This window comes from Lepus europaeus, chromosome X, assembly GCF_033115175.1.
Source record: "Lepus europaeus isolate LE1 chromosome X, mLepTim1.pri, whole genome shotgun sequence".
Classification (NCBI taxonomy): Eukaryota; Metazoa; Chordata; class Mammalia; order Lagomorpha; family Leporidae; genus Lepus; species Lepus europaeus.
This window is the reverse complement of record NC_084850.1, coordinates 89496039-89514972: the sequence shown is the minus strand read 5'-3', so window position 1 is coordinate 89514972 and position 18934 is coordinate 89496039. Positions and strand designations below refer to the sequence as shown.

The 18934-nt window shown below is 42.6% G+C and overlaps 1 protein-coding gene across 1 annotated transcript; it reads left to right on the top strand.

The window, feature by feature from the left end:
• Positions 1–11019: 11019 nt before the first annotated feature.
• Positions 11020–15003, top strand: LOC133752740 (G-protein coupled receptor 83-like). The gene is given in 5 exon segments (XM_062183089.1): positions 11020–11409; positions 11600–11725; positions 12095–12228; positions 14275–14546; positions 14549–15003. Coding segments are annotated over 5 exon segments (1377 nt in total).
• Positions 15004–18934: the final 3931 nt, after the last annotated feature.

Below are 18934 nucleotides of genomic sequence, written 5' to 3'. Positions count from 1 at the left end.
CCAGGCCCTCATTATTTATCTCTTAGAAAATAGTAATAGTTTCCTTCTCACCAGCTTCCTTGCCTCTGGTATCACTTTTGAAATCTGGTTCTTCATTCTTCAGTCAGTTGCTCTTTCTCAAGTAATTGTGTTGATATGCTATTCAAAAACATGTTATGATGCCCCACTGTCTACAGAATGAAGTCCCAAATCTAGCAGTGTGGGTTTCAAAGGGTTTTCATAATTTGGACCAGACCATTTTTTTTAACCTGCCTAATTTAGATGCTGAAAGCATACATTTTTCTGTATAATATATTCATGACTGGGCTCATTTTCCTCTACTCAGAATATTCCCTTTCCTACTTGCCAATATCAGAACCTGACCCACACATCAAGGTCCAGATTAAATGCCACTCCTGAAAACATAGAATATCAAATAGTGCAGAGATCACCTCCTCACTGAAAGGCAGAGAGAGAGAGAGAGAGAGAGAGAGAGAGAGAGAGAAACCTAGACTGTTTCCAGAGTATATTTGCTCATTTATTTTGACACTGATCATGTGACGCCTTCTTTTTAAGTAATATTCATATCTGTCTCCTTACATTGAGGAAAATTGAGGGTTAAGGGATTGGGTCTGATTCATCACTGTATCTTTCTCCTCACTGTATCCTTCTCTTCACTCCTATTCACGACTGAAGATGTAGTAAGTGCTCATTTAACAGCCACAGTACTAATTTGACTGATGAAGAAGCAGTAGGAGAATAGCTAGTTTTTCTACCTAGGAGAGGACTATGATTAATACAGAGAGGATACAGCCAACATAAAACATATATAATAACATGCTACATTTTACAAAGCACAAGTCTAAGAAGATAAGAAAGATAAAATGACCTCTAGATTGGTGATGTAAGGACACTTACCCTAGGCAAACAACCATACCTTAAAAAAGCTTGAAACAAACCAAAAGCAGTATTTTTGGAAACTGTCCTAACAGCATATGAGGGAACATTTATTCAAGAAAATCTACTAGATCTTATTCACTAAAATCTTGAATAAGTCTTAGTAAGAACAGTGAGAATCCACCACATTTGGCCTATGGCTTGCTACTTCTCTTAACACAGCTTAGCCTGATGGAAGCGCAACCCTGGAAAGATATGGTAAAAACTATGTCTCCCCTTCTCACAAGACCCTCATCTACAGCTATAATATATTCCTAGTTGAGGCAGGCTGACATCATTTCTCATTTCTCCAAGATCTCTGTTTTAGAAACTCCCATTTAGGTAAGAGCTGCTAAGATTTTGGGGGCTCCTTTGCTCCACTCAGCCGCTAAACATAAGGTAAAAATTATGTCCAATACAAAGAAGACCAGAAACACTTTCTCTTCTAGGATGATTGTAAGGGTGAGTTTTCTTTTAATTCATAAAGCAGGGATGCTTCTTCAAGAGAAACAGGACACTGTATCTGCCTTAGAATCTGAAATAGTGGCAAAGAGAATTTATTCAGGGGGAGAGGTAGTATTTAAGATCACAATGCAATAGCCCTCCCAAAGATAACTTTATTTGGAATAGAACATAGGGAATCTCAAGCTGTAGGGAACTGTTGAAAACTATGGGAGATTTGGATAGTAAAGAACAAAAATAAGGCTGACAACTTCATGAGAACAGCAATCTAAACTTTAGGTTATCTAGAAGACTAACAACAAGAATCAGGCAAACAGTCAACTAACAAGAGTCTTCTGCTTGAGGTTTGAGGATGCCTCAAAGAATGGGATTCAACTGGATTACTGTAGAGTAAGTTATGCTATGTGGCATTGTTGAAAACAATATTGGAATCATAGAGCAATTACTGGAGGCTCATAACTGGGTATGATAGCAACAAAGTAGACAGCTTAAGAGAGAGATATCAGGGAAAAGGACAAAGATAGTTCTGCTCAAGCTAATGTCATCCCAGAGTGACCATGTTATAACCAAGACTGAACTATTTGAAGAGCAACATCAGAGGCTGCACAATATGGGAGAAATAGATTTCACTGAAATTGTCCAGTCCAGTTGCTAAATAGACATGCAAACACTTAACTCTGATTTTGTTACAGAGCTCCTAAAATAAATCAGCTAAAATATCCATTTTTCAATTTTCAACAAAAAAAAAAACATAAAACATGCAAAGAACAAGAAAGTGTGATGTATTCACAGGGAGAAAATCAGGCAATGGAAATCCCTTGAGATGCCTCATATATTGATCTAGTAGACTGATTTTATATAAACTATTTTAAATATATTCCAAAAATTAAAGGAAATCATAGTTAAAGAACAAAGGTAAGATGGCAATGTCTTATCAAATAGAAGATATGCATTTAAAAACAGAAATTACAAAAGAACCAAATGGATATTCCAAAGGTAAAAAGTACTATAAAGATATCAATCTATCTTCAAGTTCATTGATTCATCTACCAGTTCAAACCCACTGTTGATTAGTGAAATTTTTGTATCTGTATGTATTTATATTTTTTGACAGGCAGAGTTAGACAGTGAGTGAGAGAGAGAGAGAGAGAGAGAGAGGTCTTCCTTTGCCATTGGTTCACCTCCCAAATGGTCGCCATGGCTGGCCCACTGTGCCGATCCGAAGCCAGGAGCCAGGTGCTTCCTCCTGGTCTCCCATGCAGGTGCAAGGCCCAAGCATTTGGGCCATCCTCCACTGCCTTCCCGGGCCACAGCGGAGAGCTGGACTGGAAGAGGAACAACCGGGATAGAATCTGGCGCCCCAACCGGGACTAGAACCCGGGGTGCTGGCGCCACAGGCAGAGGATTAGCCTATTGAGCCGCGGCGCCGGCCTCATATCTTTATTTATAACGTTTATATAATTGAAAGGTAAAATTATAGAGAACAGGAGAGACAGAGGGAGGCAGGTAAGGAGGGAGGATGGAAGGGAGAGAGAGAGAGAGAGAGAGAGAGAGAGAGAGAGAGATCTTCCATCTGCTGGTTCACTCCCCAAATAACCGCAATGAAGAGGACTGGGCCAATCCGAAGTCAGGAGCCAGGACTTTCTTCTGGGTCTCCCACAGTGGGGGAAGGGGAAGCACTTGGGCCATCATTGCTGCTTTTTTGGGCACATTAGCAGGGATGCTGGAACGGAAGCGGAGCAACGGTGAATTGCAGTCCACAGCCTTACCCTCTGTGCCACAACGCAGGCCTTACAGTACAAGATTTCATGCTGGCTATGCTTCGTTGGATCATACAATAATAATAAAAGCGAATGTATGCAGAAGAGCTCCCTTCACCGTGAGAAAACAAGTCTGTATGTACACGTATTCTTCTCATTATTTATTCTAGCAAGATTTTTCTTTGGATCCCAATCGCCATGAACTATCCACTACAAGTGCTCTTATAGGCGACCAAGAGAACTCCTTTACATCTCTCTTTTGATAGGCTGGGGCTGTGCCTTGGAGAACTGGGGTGAGGGGAGAGAAGAATGTAGAAATTTTGGCTCGATTTGAAGCTGAACTTCGAAAAAGAATCGATTGGAAAACCGAGTGCCAGCTAAAGCCTTCATAAATGGCACTGCGTGGGCGGCAAAAAAAGGAGGCGACGCAGAGCCCACAAGACAGCACTTACCTCTCCCCCCAGCACCTCGTTCTATAACCAATCGGCTAGAGCGCCGCCCTCTTCCTCCCTCCCCGCGGAACACTATAAATCGGTTACTAGGGGGCCTCCAGCCAGCTCTCAGTGGCAGACCGCTCCGGAGCCAGGGCTCTCTCGCCTCCGCTCTTGATTGGCTGGCTTGTGCTAACTCTCCGAGAGCCCCACGTGCAGCCGCTGCATTTCTTGGGAGAGAAGAGGACTTTGGAAGAATACCAAGTAGTGCGGAAAACCCCAGAAGCGGTCGGAGGATCCTGAGCGGACTCGCGGACCCTTAAAGGGCTGGGGCGCTCTGCCCTAGCGAACCTAACTCCCTGCGGGGTAGAGACTTCCCATCAATTCCTCCAGGTTAGTGATGGTGCGTGGAGCCTTCCTTGGTTAGGAGTGGTGAGGGAGCGAGCTGTTGGTGGGGCTGAGGGTCTTGTTGGTGGTGTTTTGGATAGATGGAGTTCTGGGAATTTCAGGCATGCCCAGAGGGCTGCGTAAAGATGTTACCTTACAGGTTATTTACCGTAAAGACGTCGAGCTCACTTTTCTAAATCAAACGCCGGCATTCGCAGGTCAGAAATTCGAGTATTTTTCCCTCCTTATTAGTGATGTCAGTCTGGAGATGTGTGCAAGTGCTGAGTCCAGCCTGTGCTGTTTCGTTGCCAGAAAGGGGATCTTGCGCTGTCAGTTGAGGGATTATTGGTGTCCTCAGAGGAGTTGTGCACCTATGGGCATCTGTTCATGACTCTTGGAGCTAAGGCTGAGGAGGTGATGTTGGGATTTAGCAAAATAGAGAAACGACTGGTAAAATTTTCAGGGCTTTTGATGCCTTTTGGGTCTACAGCAGACTGTCTAGGTACTTTGAAAGACAAAATATGGGGTTAAGGGAAGATGATGGCTGTTTTATAATCCAGAGACAATTTGGGTAGCACAGGGGAAGATAAGGGATCCCTGGCTTTGCCTGGGATAATTTTTGGCTGTAGGAGAGTTGTGGGGTGCCCTTTGTCTATCTAAAGAAAATTGGATGTTCACGAGAGGGGTAGCGTCCCTTGGCCCTGCCTGTGGTAAATTTAATGTGCGTAGCAGAGAGTTCAGTGTTGCAGCACTGACCACCGGGTGAATGCGGATGCTGGGAGAATGGGCGCTTCCACACTGACTGGGGTAAATTCAAGGTGATGCTGCAAAATTTCATCTTCAACAGAGGTTTGAAAATATTTCCAAAGCTTCCAGGAAAAAAGGGAGTGTTAGGAGAAATAAGGAGGTATCCCTGCCATGAATTTAGATTTTTATTTTCTCAGGAGATAGCTGGGGAGCTACCATCAAAACTCATAGAAATCTGGTCTGTGAGGGTCTCCCGAAGCCTCCATAGCAAATACAGGGTGCATAGAGAAAATGGGTGACTGTCACCAATCACGAAATTTGAAGAAAGTGTACCCACCCTCTTTAGCGGAAAACCGACTAGGTGCAAGGGGAAAACAGAGTTCTTTTACTTTCTGGGGGAAAACTAGAAGTTTACGGAAGAAACCTGCAGTGCTTGCATGCTGTTGTAGGAAGATGAGATGTACCACCGGAGATCACAGTGCCCCTGTTGTATCCAGGAGGCAGTCAGTGCGTCATGAGTTTCGGAGTGTTTATGTGTTCCTTCTAGAAGATTCGAGGTGCAAGGGGAATGAGGAGTCCATTCAGGAAGTTGAAAGATACATTATCGGATTCTTTTTTCCAGATGCGCGCGCACACACACACACACATACACACGGAGAAAGAAAGTAAAACATTTCGAAGTAAAATAATAGAAACTCAGGTGTTTCAAGGAAAGTCTCCAAGAAACGTCTATCTTTGCTGTGCATTTTAAGCCAGGAATTACTCTATTTCCCTGTTTGTCCACTCTTTCTCCTTTCTCCCCATGTTCCTCCCATTGCAGTCTACATTGCTTTCGTAGAAGAAAATATTTATTTCACATATGCTGTTTTGCGTCACTAGAAGCATAGTGGTGGGCAGCTTTCCAAAGACTTCTTTTTCTCAAACTGCTCCTTTAACCCCTTCCACCCATCATTTCCATCTCTCTATTTCAAGCTCCCACTGTCCTGAGGGTGCACAGTCCTCGTGCGGCCCCGACGGGATGTAGATCAGAGAAATCGAAATAAATCCTAAAGGCCGAGAGGCTTTGGGAAGCCAGCCGGAATAGCAGAGATGAGGAATGGAGGAATGGGAGCAGCGGGGAACATAATGCTAATTACCTGATGATTGGTAAATTGCATTGGGTACAATTAGATATGTGGGGCTTAAAACTGATGCATGCGCACCGCTGGCGACAACCACTCCGCGCATTGAAAAGCTCTATCTGGTATGGCCCCACAAAATGCCTGTGCCTTGAAAAGGGCGACCCAATCCCCAGTTACACAGTTGGCATCCCCTCCCATGGAAGCCACCTGTGCCCCCCTCTGCGTTGCGGACCCAGACAGCATCGCGTGGCACAGGCAAAGTCTCACGCAAAGCTCTGCCCGCCCTCCCCAGGCCCCGCCCCCCGCCGCTGAGGGTCACTGCCCAGTCCCCCTGGTTCCCGCGAACGCGCTGGCCACCTTGGCCGCAGCAGTCTTCGGCGGTCCTCAGCGCCCCAGAGACCTTCCTGGCGACAAAGCAGTCCTGGCTCCAGAAGGCAGGTGGCGAGCCGCCCCTTTCCCCTTTTTCCCAACCACAAACTGAGGCTGGGAAGCGCTCCGTTTCCCAGTCATTCCTGGACTACAGCGCTCCAAGGTAAGACTAACGCCTGCAGGAAAGGCGGGAGAAATCCGCGAGGGAGCCGCCGCCTCTGCGATTGGCACCAGGTAAATAGGCTGATGGGCAGACCGAGGGCCCTCCACTTTTATGCTCAACTGGGCTCAGAGTGCCCACCCAGGGGAAGGGTTTAGGGCATTGGCAACCCCAGGTCCACAGGGCACTCGCAGTTCCCGAGGACTCAATGCATGTCTTCCACAGGTTACCTGGGCTTTCTCGCGAGCTCTGGGGGAGTCCTTAGAAATTCCCTCTTTCTTGTCTGTTCACAGCAGCTATAGTAGCAGTCCTGAAAAGCCTCTGGGGTACCCACTCTCCCATTCCCTACACCCTGTCTGCGTCTTCCCAGAGTCTGGTGGCTGCTTCTACTGGCTGCTTTCATGTCTGCCTTTCCCCCACCACCACACTAATACGCTTAAAAAAAAAAATACGTGTTTGTTTGTTTTCACCAAAGTGCACACAAACTCTTAGACTGACCCCAGCACCGTAGTCTTGGAAAGCCAAAGGTCAGCACCCTCTTTGCACTCCCTCCCAGGTCCCTGACTCCCCAGCCTCCTCCCCACCTTGCTCTCCTGCGCCTCGCTGGGCTGGGTAGGACTCCCGTCAGAGCTAAGGCTCCTCTCCTGAGAAGCCCCTCCCTCACTGGAATCCCTTGCTCAAGGATTGGGGAGGGGGCTATAACCTAGGATGTAAGTAAATTCATCTATTACATCCGTTCTGCCAGCGAGATAGAAAAGACCAAATCTCGCTAATCGGAGCTCTCTCTCACCCCGGCCCTTCTTCCTGGTACTGTCCAAGCAGCAAGTCGGGAGGATGGGGAATGGGCTGGTACAGCCTGAGGGGACCCCTGGCTTCCTAGGCGCTGGGAGATCTTAAGGTAACGTGGTTTCTTTAAAGCCACGCCTTCCTGAAATTTGAGGAGGGGGCTAATGTAAGAGGATGTATTCCTCTTCACTGCCCTCTTCTGTCTGCTTGGCTAAACAGAAGTCCTACTGAGGAGCATCGGATCTTCAAACTAGGTAAACTGAAGTTCCTTAGCCCCTTTTCCACCTTTGAGTACAGGAAAACGCCAGAAACGATGCTGTGCTCCCTCCTCTCAAACAGACTCCGCAACAACGCGGGCAAAGGGGAGGCTGTAACCTTTTTGGTGTCTGCGATTGCGGTCGCCCACCCCTCCTCCAGGCAGCTGCCACTCAGAAAAGCCACACACCAGCCCACAGCCTGGGAAGTCATTAGGGGAAGGAATGAGGTCCAGACGTAGAGGGTATGCTTCTCCATGTGTCCATTCCTATTCTGCAATGTTGATTCTGTGCTAGTGATGAAGTCCTAGATGCTAATCGTATTCCTAGCCCTGCCTCAACTTGGCAATTGGGGAAGGTGTTGTAGTTGGAAATTGTGGCTCCACTCCTTGATCTGCCCTCCCCTCTGGGAGAGGTGTGGGGTCTTTTCAGTAAGATGCAAGGGAACAGAGCTGTAACTACAAAACTGGGGTGAGACTCCTAACATCTTCCAGCATCCAGATTAGGTGGGGAAACACAGACTTCCATTGCACAAATATGTACCACACAGACCATGCAAAGTACACCATACAAGCTTTTACAGCAGAGAAATAGTACCACATATATACACACACTCCATGCAAATATGCCACACACAAACATAAACTTTGTTTGCTGTATAGCAGATAGACACCATCCAAATCTACACCATGCAAACATATAACAAACATGCTCCACACAAATTCACACAAGTACAACATGTCTCTCAAATATATATCACACACATAACCACTAAAGTACACACACACATGCACACATATCATCTAATTGCACATACACAAAAATATTCCATTTGCTCCCTTTCAATGTGAGCTAATTGATTTTAAATAGCAAAAAATCAATTACCCATAGAAGTGGACTGAGGGATTTTTCTACAGTAGAGGAGTTGATTACAGTGAGGGGGTGAGGGCTGTCAAGAAAGAAAAATAATATGGTTACAATAAAAATAAAATTATCATAAAGACTTTTTATTTGAATAGCATATATTTTTGTGCAATTCACATCATGCTAGCTTAATCCTCACTACCACCTTGTAAGCATATATTATCTCCTTTGGACAAGGACAATTGGAGAAAACAAGGCACAAAAAATGGGTCTGTTCAGTCACATTGTAATTTAGTGGCAGAGCAGGGAGGAGGAATGCAAATGGAAACTAAAGACATGTGAAATCGGCTCTTTTTATATAAAAAATAAATAATTTTAAAAAGATCTTCTGCTTCTAAATCTATGATATTATGACAACACCCCACTCTTCCATACATATGCACACACACATTCACGCTAGTTATTTCAGCCTTTGTGTGTGTGTACGTGTGTGCGTGTGAATATTTATTTGAAAGGCAGAGTGACAGGAAGAGACAAAGAAAGATTTTCTGTCTGCTGATTCAGTCCCCATTGGTCACAGTGGCCAGGATTGGGCCAGATCAAAGCCAGGAACTTGGAACTACATGTTGATCTCTTATGTGGGTGGCAAGGGCTCAAGTACTTGGGCCATCTTCATTGCTTTCACTGGTGTGTTAGCAAGGAGCTAGACCGGAAGTGTAGCAGCCAGGACTGGAACCCGTGTTCTGATATGGTTGCCTATGTAACAAGTGTCAGCTTCATCTGCTACACCACAACACTGGAACCACTTCATCTTTTATTAACTAGCTCCCACATTCTAGAGTTAGAGACTAGTTAGCTATTCAGAGACTCAGTTCTTCTGGCTTAATCTTTTTATTTATGTCCTCCAGCACAAGGAAGAGTGGGACAGAATGGCCTTTACTCTAAGATGAGCTAGAAAGTTCCCACTCCCCTCACTCTCATCCTAGGACACTCAGGATGGATCCAAGACCAGAAACCAGATGTACATAGCCTACTAGTCCTGACAATCTTTGATTAGGAAATAATTTATTAACTACTTAATTAACGCTATATGGATTAGGAAGCAATAGCACCTCAACAGAAATCCTGGGGCATGAGTTGATGAACATTGTAATGATGAGAAACCAGGCTTGTGTGTTTGCCAGTTTTACATAAAAATCTACATTTGATTTTATCCTCTCTCAAACCTCCTCTGGCTAACTCAGCCCCCATCGATAGCATTCTCTTCTCAAAACTGAGAGCATTTAAACCATCTGTATTTTAAACTATATTAATTTTCTAGCTTGGATTGTACTGAAATTAGTTGCTGTTAGACGTTTCTCTATGACTTATAAGTAATTGATTTATTTTACCATTCTGCAGGGCCAGTAGCCTAGCTTAGTTTCAAGGATTTTGGGTAACACTTGCTGATGGATTGATTGATTATAAACTTGTATAGATAAATCTTGATGAAATAAAATGAGTCACACATCAAAACAATCAGCTTAGAAAACAGATGGTGTCTAAGGATTATCTGAATTCAAATGCTAAGTATTGCCTAGTGAGCACGTAGCATATAGGTAAATGGTACTCACAGTGGCTAATGTACAGTTGTTTAAAAATAACAAATTGCTGTTTTTGGACAAGTTTGTAGTGGAAGAGGGTAGGGACTAAAATGGTTTTCATCCAAAAGCCTTGGAAATGAATTTATGCATACTTCTTCCTCTTAAATAATTTGAATGGGTGGTGACAGCATTCACAGCCTATATATTCAAACTGATTGCTACCCTGGTGTTTGGATGTCAATCACATTTGTTGATAAGGATCTCACTTTGGCACTACCTGGCACAGGGGAGAAATTTAGTTTTTGTATAGGGGTACATTTCTTTAAAAATATATTTTTTAAAAAAAATTTATAAATAAAAAAACAGCAAACTAAATTACAAAGATGATTATTTGATTTTAAAAAATTATTCTCTACAGAATCCCTTTAGCAATTTCCCAGTGAGTGCTAATTGGAGATTAGTCCTAAATAAAGCTAAAATATATCTCGGAGATGAAAATGTAAGCAAAGAACATTCAAATTTTAAATTTTAAAAATGTGAAATGCACCCAGAATCTTAATGTACTTTACTATTGTGTCATATTTAACATGGCCATTCCTCTCCTACTCTATGACCCCGATCTGGAGACTCCCAGCAGGGCTCCCGGAGAGCACAGGGCCCCTGGCCTTCAGCCTGGACTACAGAACGCTACTCTTTTCTGACTCGAGGAGGACAGAATGATGTCATTCTCTAAATAATGTGTCAAGGTTATTATTTGCCCCTTCCCATGATGATGATTTGGGAGAAATCAAATATACTTCAAATACACTTAATAGGTAATGACTGCAAATGACTTGACAGAATTTCATGCTCCTTAACAGAGATGGAGAGGAGGAAAAACTCAGTAACTCAGTTCCATGAGTAAACTGTTGTTCTGGTTTGGCTCCACAGATTCCTTCATCTTGGTGAATGTAAGCTGATGAGCAAGACTCCTTGCTTCTCTTCTGCAGGAGAAGTGAAGACTTAGCTCCTGGCTCCTCAGGATCTCACTTTATAACGAGCTCTGTGAGATAGCGAATTCTGATCTTCAAATCTAAGGCAGATCCAGGAGTTTCTGTTTGTCAGGCATAGGAGAAGGATTTCCTCACCTATCTTTTTTGTAGCCCCTTAGAGTAGGCTTAATTTGTAACCCAAAACAAAAATGAACTATTCATTTCAAGAAGCATCCCCTTCCCTATTACAAGTACAAAGTACTGTTGATTGGCTCGTCCAAAATTTCACTAAGATTCCACTCACTGAGGATCAAAGCTGGAATGGCACAAATGCAAATGGAACCAGTGTTGTCATTTCTGAATGGGAAGGGCCAACAGAAGCTGTCAGAAAATGGCTGGTGGGCAAACCCCACGTCGCAGCGAAGATAGTACTGACTGTAGCATATGCAGTCATCATAATGATATCCCTCTTCGGCAACTCGCTGGTATGCCAAGTTTTTATCAAACACAAGGAAATCACCAAATCAACAGGCCTTCTCATCTTTAATCTGGCTGTATCTGACATTTTGATAATTATATTCAACAGTCCGTTTGCTTTGGTGAGTGACTATATCAGGTTGGTTCCAGTTCACGGGGAAGTTGCTGCTCCAATCCAGGGATGGGTGATGGGGCAAGAAGAAGAGGGATGTAAGCTTGCCTTAAGCTCTGTTTCTAGAAATTTTCACTTCAGCAATGCATGAGAAACTTACTTGAGTAATTAGCTAACCTCTCATTGCTTCCTTCTACCAGGCCCGGTTCCTGAGTGGACAGTGGTTATTTGGCAGGATCATGTGCCATGTGAGTCGATTTGCTCAGTACTGCTCCCTCCACGTCTCAACTCTAACGCTGATGGCTGTTGCCATGGACCGACACCGGGTAAGGTCTCTGGAGGGCACTTCAGAATAAAAGGACAGGCTATACTCAGGCAAATAGATATCTCCTGAACTTCAGGATGTAATAGGCCTTGAGGATAGAGTATGTTTATAGAATGACACAAACACAACACTTCACATTGCCTCCTTCTTCTTTGGGAACCATTTGGAATTTTTAATATTTTCCAAGACACATTTTTAATGTATTATTCTTTTTTTCTAAATTACTTTCAATTCAACCATGTTCAGACTGGAGTAAGGTAAATGGTATTAACAGACCAAGTAAATTATATAAAAGGTACAGGTATGGACACGTCAATACAAACAACACAAGATCTAAATTGATGTAAAGATTGGTGCCTCTCTGTTCTAGGTAATTCTGCACCCAATGAAGCCAAGGCTAACTTATTTCCAAAGCCTGTTGACTGTTGCCCTGATCTGGAGTCTGGCAGTGTTCCTTGCTCTCCCACATGCAATTTATCAAAACCTGTTTTCTTTCATGAACAGGTAAGTCTGATTGGTTACTTAATATATAATTTTACCTTCCTCTTTCCAGAGACCCTCAGGAAGTTGACATTTGAAAAATCCTTACCTGTGTTCTTGTTCCTTTATAATTTTCCTCAATGGAGGAAATTTATCTAACTCTAATCTATATTGCTGGAACTAAGAAGATGAGCATCTTTGTTAGAAACACTGGTGATCAGGAGTCTAGTCAACCTCAGTTTGACCACTGCCTGGACTGGGTCACTTAAGAAAAATAAATTACTGTTTAATGTTAAAATTGAAAAAACTTTAAAATTGAATAAACTGGGGCTGGTACCATGGCTCACTTGGTTAATCCTCCGCCTGCGGCACTGGCATCCCATATGGGCTCCAGTTCTAGTCCCGGCTGCTCCTCTTCCAGTCCAGCTCTCTGCTGTGGCCTGGGAGGGCAGTGGACGATGGCCCAGGTGCTTGGGTCCTGCACCCATGTGGGAGACCAGGAAGAAGCACCTGGCTCCTGGCGTCGGATTGGCGCAGCGCTGGCCATAGTGGCCATTTGGGGAGTGAACCAACAGAAGAAAGACCTTTATCTCTGTCTCTCTCTCTCATTGTCTATAACTCTACCTGTCAAATAAATAAATAAATAAATAAGATTTTAAAAAGCAATCGTTTCTAGGGATACTTTAAAAAATTGAATAAGAGGGAGGAGGAAATTTACAATTTGGGGCATGCTCAATCGGACTTGCCCCAAATGATGGAGTTAGAAACGTGCCAGGGGATTCCAATACAATCCCATCAAGGTGGCATGTACCAATGCCATCTCACTAGTCCAAGTGATCATCTTCAGTTCACAATTGATCACACTGATAGGTCTAAGAGTCAAAGGGATCACACAAACAAGACAAGTGTCTGCTAATACTAACTGATAGAACCAAAAAGGGAGAGAATGATCCAACATGGGAAGTGGGAGACACAGCAGACTCATAGAATGGCAGATGTCCTAAATATCATTCTGGCCACAGAATCAGCCCTTAAGGCATTTGGATCTGACTCAAGAGCCCATGAGAGTATTTTAGGCATGGAAAGCCAAGACACCCTGGCAAAAAAAAAAAAGACCTAAATGAAAGATGAGTAATGAAAGATGAGCAAGTGAGATGAGTAATGAAAGATGAGCAAGTGAGATCCCAGTGGAAAGAACGGGGCCATCTGAGAAGGAGGTACCTTTCTCTGAAGGGAGGAAAGAACTTCCACTTTGACTATGACCCTGTCGGAATAAGATCGAAGTTGGCGAACCCTAAAGGCTTCCATAGCCCTGACAACTCATGACTAGAGCCTAGGGAGATTAATGACGCCGTAAACAAGAGTGTCAAATTGTTAAGTCAACAACAGGAGTCATTGTGTACTTACGTCTCATGTGGGATCTGTCCTTAATGTGTTGTCCACTGTGAAGTAATGCTATAACTAGTACTGAAACAGTATTTTACACTTTGTGTTTCTGTGTGGGTGCAAACTGATGAAATTTTTACTTAGTATATACTGAATCGATCTTCTGTATATAAAGATAATTGAAAATGAAAAAAAAAGAAACCTGGTGTTAAATTGGAAATTGCATAGAAAATTAATCAATTCTTAAAAAAATCATGTAGGATCTCTGTCCTTAATGTGCTGTACATTGTGATTTAATGCTATAACTAGTACTCCAACAGTATTTTTCACTTTGTGTTGCTATGTGAGGGCAAACTGTTGAATTCTTTACTTAATATATACTAAATTGATCTTCTGTATATAAAGAGAATTGAAAATGAATCTTGATGTGAATGGAAGGGGAGAGGGAGCGGGAAAGGGGAGGGTTGCGGGTGGGAGGGAAGTTATGGGGGGGGAGCCATTGTAGTCCATAAGCTGTACTTTGGAAATTTATATTCATTAAATAAAAGTTTAAAAAAAATTGAATAAGCTAATACCTAGAGAATGGGAGAGGTGGGATTTACTTAAAGACATACTAGAATCTATATCTCTTAAAGTTCCTTCTACTGGTCATGTTATCATAACCTACATTCTCTTCTGCTGTAGGGATGGCATTGTCAGGAGTCATTGCCTCCCTGCTTTTCCTGGCCCAAGCAAGCTGATTGTGAAGTATGTAGACCTTGGTACATTTGGTCTGCTGTACATCCTCCCGCTGCTGGTGATTGTCATAACCTACTCTCACCTGGGGAAAAGGTTGTGGATACAGAATGCTGTTGGTGATGCATCTTCTAGTCAACTCTTGGCACACTACCAGAAGCGGAAGAAGAGCATCCGAATGCTAATTCTTATTGTAATGATCTTTGCAGTATGTTGGTTTCCCTCAATTGCTATATGGTTCTTATTTCCAGCGCAGATATAGAAGCTGAGAGTGTAGTTTTCTATGCCTTCCACTGGTTTGCTATGAGCAGTACCTGTTACAATCCTTTCATCTACTGCTGGCTCAATAGGCGCTTCCGTGCCAAACTCAGATCTATTACATCCTGGTGTGAAAGATTTATGCCATTATCCAGGCGTGCCCGGGTTCAGCAGCAAGATCAAGTGCAAGAGAGTCATGAGCTCCAGGAGCTCCGGACATCTGCACTGCCACAGGTACCTCTGGCAATTCCAGAACCCCAGGTGTTGGAGGATATCAGTTTAGCTACAGGGGAGGGGAATTCCCAGATCTCTATCCATGGGGATTTGGAAGATCCAGATGTTTCCCTGGATCAAGAGGAGAAACAATGTTCAACCCACGATGGCTATTTCTCTGTTCAGGTGCATACGGTCAATCGTTAAGGCAGGCACCCACACAGAAGACCGACTTACCCCTTGGGATTTTGTTTAAAGGAGTACCTGGGCATGTATAACTGTTGCATGCCATCTGACAGTATCCCTGAGGCTCAGGTCATGATCCTTCCATTCTCTGCCCAGGAAAATTAGGCCCACATCCTTAGCCTAGGTGAGATGTTCCTACTCAACATGGTAACAACAAGTCAGGTAGAGATGGTAAAATCCTTAAGCCGCATGTGGTGATCCAACATTTTCCTGTCATGGACATCTCTGCAGGTCCAGCTGCAGTCCCCTCTGGTTGATGATTCTGAGTGCTGAAACACTGTGCCACCCTAAGGGCAGCTGGTACTACATTACATCCTGCAGAGGTCTGTTAATTCACATACCTCTCCTTGGAGATGGAAAGAGTGAGAACTAGATTCTCTGATAGAGACTCATTTAGACTCCAATTTTTGATCCGCAAAATTACCATTAGTAGTTGGTGATAGCAAGTTGGAGTAATACTGGATGAGGGAGGGCATGAGTGAAACATTACAGGGAAGACCATGAATAGCTCTCTCTCAACAATAGAAATACCTTCTTTTTCTTCAATGTATCCTGAGCACCAGCTTGGTGCTTTAGTGTATTGGCTTTCTGCCTCAAAATAGCCTGAGACAAAATGTCGTTTTAAGGAGCAAGGGCTACTTGTCACCCCATTTTCTCAAATGTGACCCCCCAAACTCAGTTTTGTAGGTTTCAGATTTCCCATCTTATTATCCAGAACCTCGAGCTTTCTCATCTGGAGGAGCCCATTGATATTACATTTTACTAACATGCACTTGCATAGTGGTTCTGTTTCCTGTCTGAATCCCTGATCCCAGTTGGCTGTTGTACTGGCTCAAAGTTAGTGCTCTTCTCCCAGTACTTGCATGCCAATTAAATCAGCCTTCCCCAACCCTAACTATTCCCTATAAACTACAATTTATTGCATCTTAAATTGGAATGAAGACATGATCAGGTGCATGTGTGCACACACATTCATACACTTTTTATGTTCACACAGCTATAAGCATGTATATACTGCCTCTTGTGACCTCTCATGCTACTCTCTTCCCTGGTGCTCTCACTTATTTCTTCCTGTAAGTTCCATGCTAACTGAGCCTAGATGTGATTTCATGCCTTAAAGTGAAGTCGTAGAGGCTCTCAGATTGTGAATCTTGTTTTTTGCCCCAGTATTCAGGGTTTGTGTATGTGTGTGTATGTGTGTGTGTTTATTGTTGGTGCTTCACTGCCTCTTTCTCTTACTTTACTTTTCTTGATGTGTGTGCTTCCCTGTGACAATTCCATAGTTGTACAACTTAAATTCCTGTGCTTTTCTGTGCTTATGCTATTTCTATGCTAATCTATTCTTCTACCCCAATTATCTCTGTGGTAAATGTATGTCTTTAACCTAACTTATCTCTATCTATGATGGTTCTAATATTTTTACATTTTCTCTCACATCTCTTTCATTACAACTCCAATTCATACTCTGTAAACTCAATCACATCTTCTGTGAACTTGTTCTGTTTCATCCACTCATTTCACACTGCTACTCTGACATGGACATGACATATACACACACATTTAGAAGCATCCTCATACGGTGCAAAACTGCTTCTCTCTCCTTCCAGCATTTCATCCAGGTGCTCACTTTTCCATATCTGTTTGCTCTGGGCTATTCAGGCTTGGATTTTGGTCATTGCCTTAACCTGAGGCTCATTATTTTCTCAGTAATTAAGGTTTCCCCATTTCGGTGCTTTGTTCCACTCTAGGTTCTAGCTCTAGCCCTTTTCTCTTTGTAAGCTTTTCTACTCCTCTCCTTTTTTCCTTCCTTCCTCCCTTTCCTTCCTTTCTCTTTATTCCCTTCTTCCTCCCTCTTCCTCCTCCTTTTCACTTCCCCCTGCTTACTCCTCAGTGTTAATGCTCTCTTTGGTGTTGAGCTACACTTAATGTTACTTCAGTATTACTACTCTCTATTTTTCCTTGTACATAATCCTCCCTCTTTCAGCTATTGCCCCTCACATATACAAACTCATGTGTGCACATGCAGCCAATCACACACTTGAATATGTATTTATTTTTATCCCACAAATTTTTGGATATTTATCTTGTTTCTGAAGCAAAGAAGTAGAACCAAGAGACTTTGAGAGAACTCCTTGATGAACCTGTGGTTCAATGAGGGGGGCACACTTTCTGGGTCTTCAGGGGAGGCTGTCTTTATGATGGCATTGGTGACAAGAATAATGAACAATATTTTTGTTTTAAGCATCTTGTTTGTGACATATCTTTCCTCCTTGCCCTTTAGAACACCAAATGTCACTATACTCATGATTTTTTTGAACTAAACATCCATCAGAGGGCGCTATGCACAAGGACACAGAGAAAAGTATCACAGTTTCCTTGTGATCTCAGCATTCCTTGAGGAGATTGTTCTTTCTAGCTAAACTTTTTGCTTATATCTTCTTATAGATTAATTCTAGTTTGATATCTGCTTATACAGTGAATTTAAGAATATTAACTGATTTCAGATTTCTTTGGAGAAAGGACAGCTTTGTCTCCTCTAACTTTACTATAAATTTTTCTGACCTTTTGGACCTGAGAATGTCCAGTTTCTATGACAAAAACACTATCTGTACCATGTAAAAGACAGCACTTCTATGGATTGGTTTAACTATAGAGGCAGGATGATAGGTGTGATGGAAAAAGGACAAGATGCAGAATCATGTGACCAAGATATCTTTTCTGACCCAACCATCTGTATGACCTTGGGCAAGTCATTTGACTTTAATATGCTTCAGTTTCCTCATCTGTAAAAATGGGGATAATAATACCTACCCATCTTACAGGGTTGTTGTAAGGGTTGTCTGTGAAAACAGATAACACATTTGGAAGCATTTTTTACATCACAATGCTTTCTCAAATGCAAGGTATTATTAGCATTGTTGTTAATAGTTTCAGTTTTGTGTTATTTATCTTGTGATAATTGTTATTACTATATTACTACTGTGATTATTCTTACCAATGCTGTTACTACTAATGTTGTTGCATTCCCTTCCAAATGCTGACCTTTCTTTAGACAGGCTAGAGGACAACGAAGATATTTATTACTTGAGATACCTTACTGTGATAAAAAAGAAGCTTCCACTCTCTGGATGACTGAATGCAAAACAATTGCTTCGATAGAAAGCCAACTTAGGTAGGAGAAGACTGCTGAGAGGAAAGGAGAGGTTCCAGGGCAGTGGCAGAGAGACTAGCTGTGAATGGCAGATTTATCAAAAAACAAAAGAAGCATAAACCAAGTTAGAGGTAAATGTGTATTTTTGAGTTAATCCCTGAGATGGGTTTTCAGGTATCTTTAGCAGTTCTGTTCTCAAACAGGTGTCAGGTACGAAACAAAGGAGAAAACTTGAAGGAGCTTAGGTGGTGAAAATTAGAGCATAAACACTGTACATTATTCCTATTCTGCACCTCATCTATTTTGTAAGAACCCTGTTTACGTATGATTCTATTTAATTCTCTATAACTGTATTACATGTTCATATTTATTAATGTCTTAGATATAATAGTAAAATATTAGGTGTGAGTAACAATACTAACTTAAGGTGCTCTTCTACTGTGTGCTTAAAGTGTATAATGGTGTTAAATTTAACTATTTATCTAGTAAAATGGCTCTCGAAGAAACAAAAAATCACACACAAAAAAATAAAACCCTCCACAGTGTTCTCAGAGTGTTATTTGTGTATTTCTGTTTATGTAAAATACTGAGACATCCCCAAGAATGAACTCTTATGGTGGCTTTCTGAATGGTGCGCTACTCTTCAGTTCATGCCGTACAGGCTGTACTTGCTGGAAAACCCTAACCGGAACACAAAGACTGCTTCTGAAATGATGTTCTGCTTGACAACAAACAAGTACG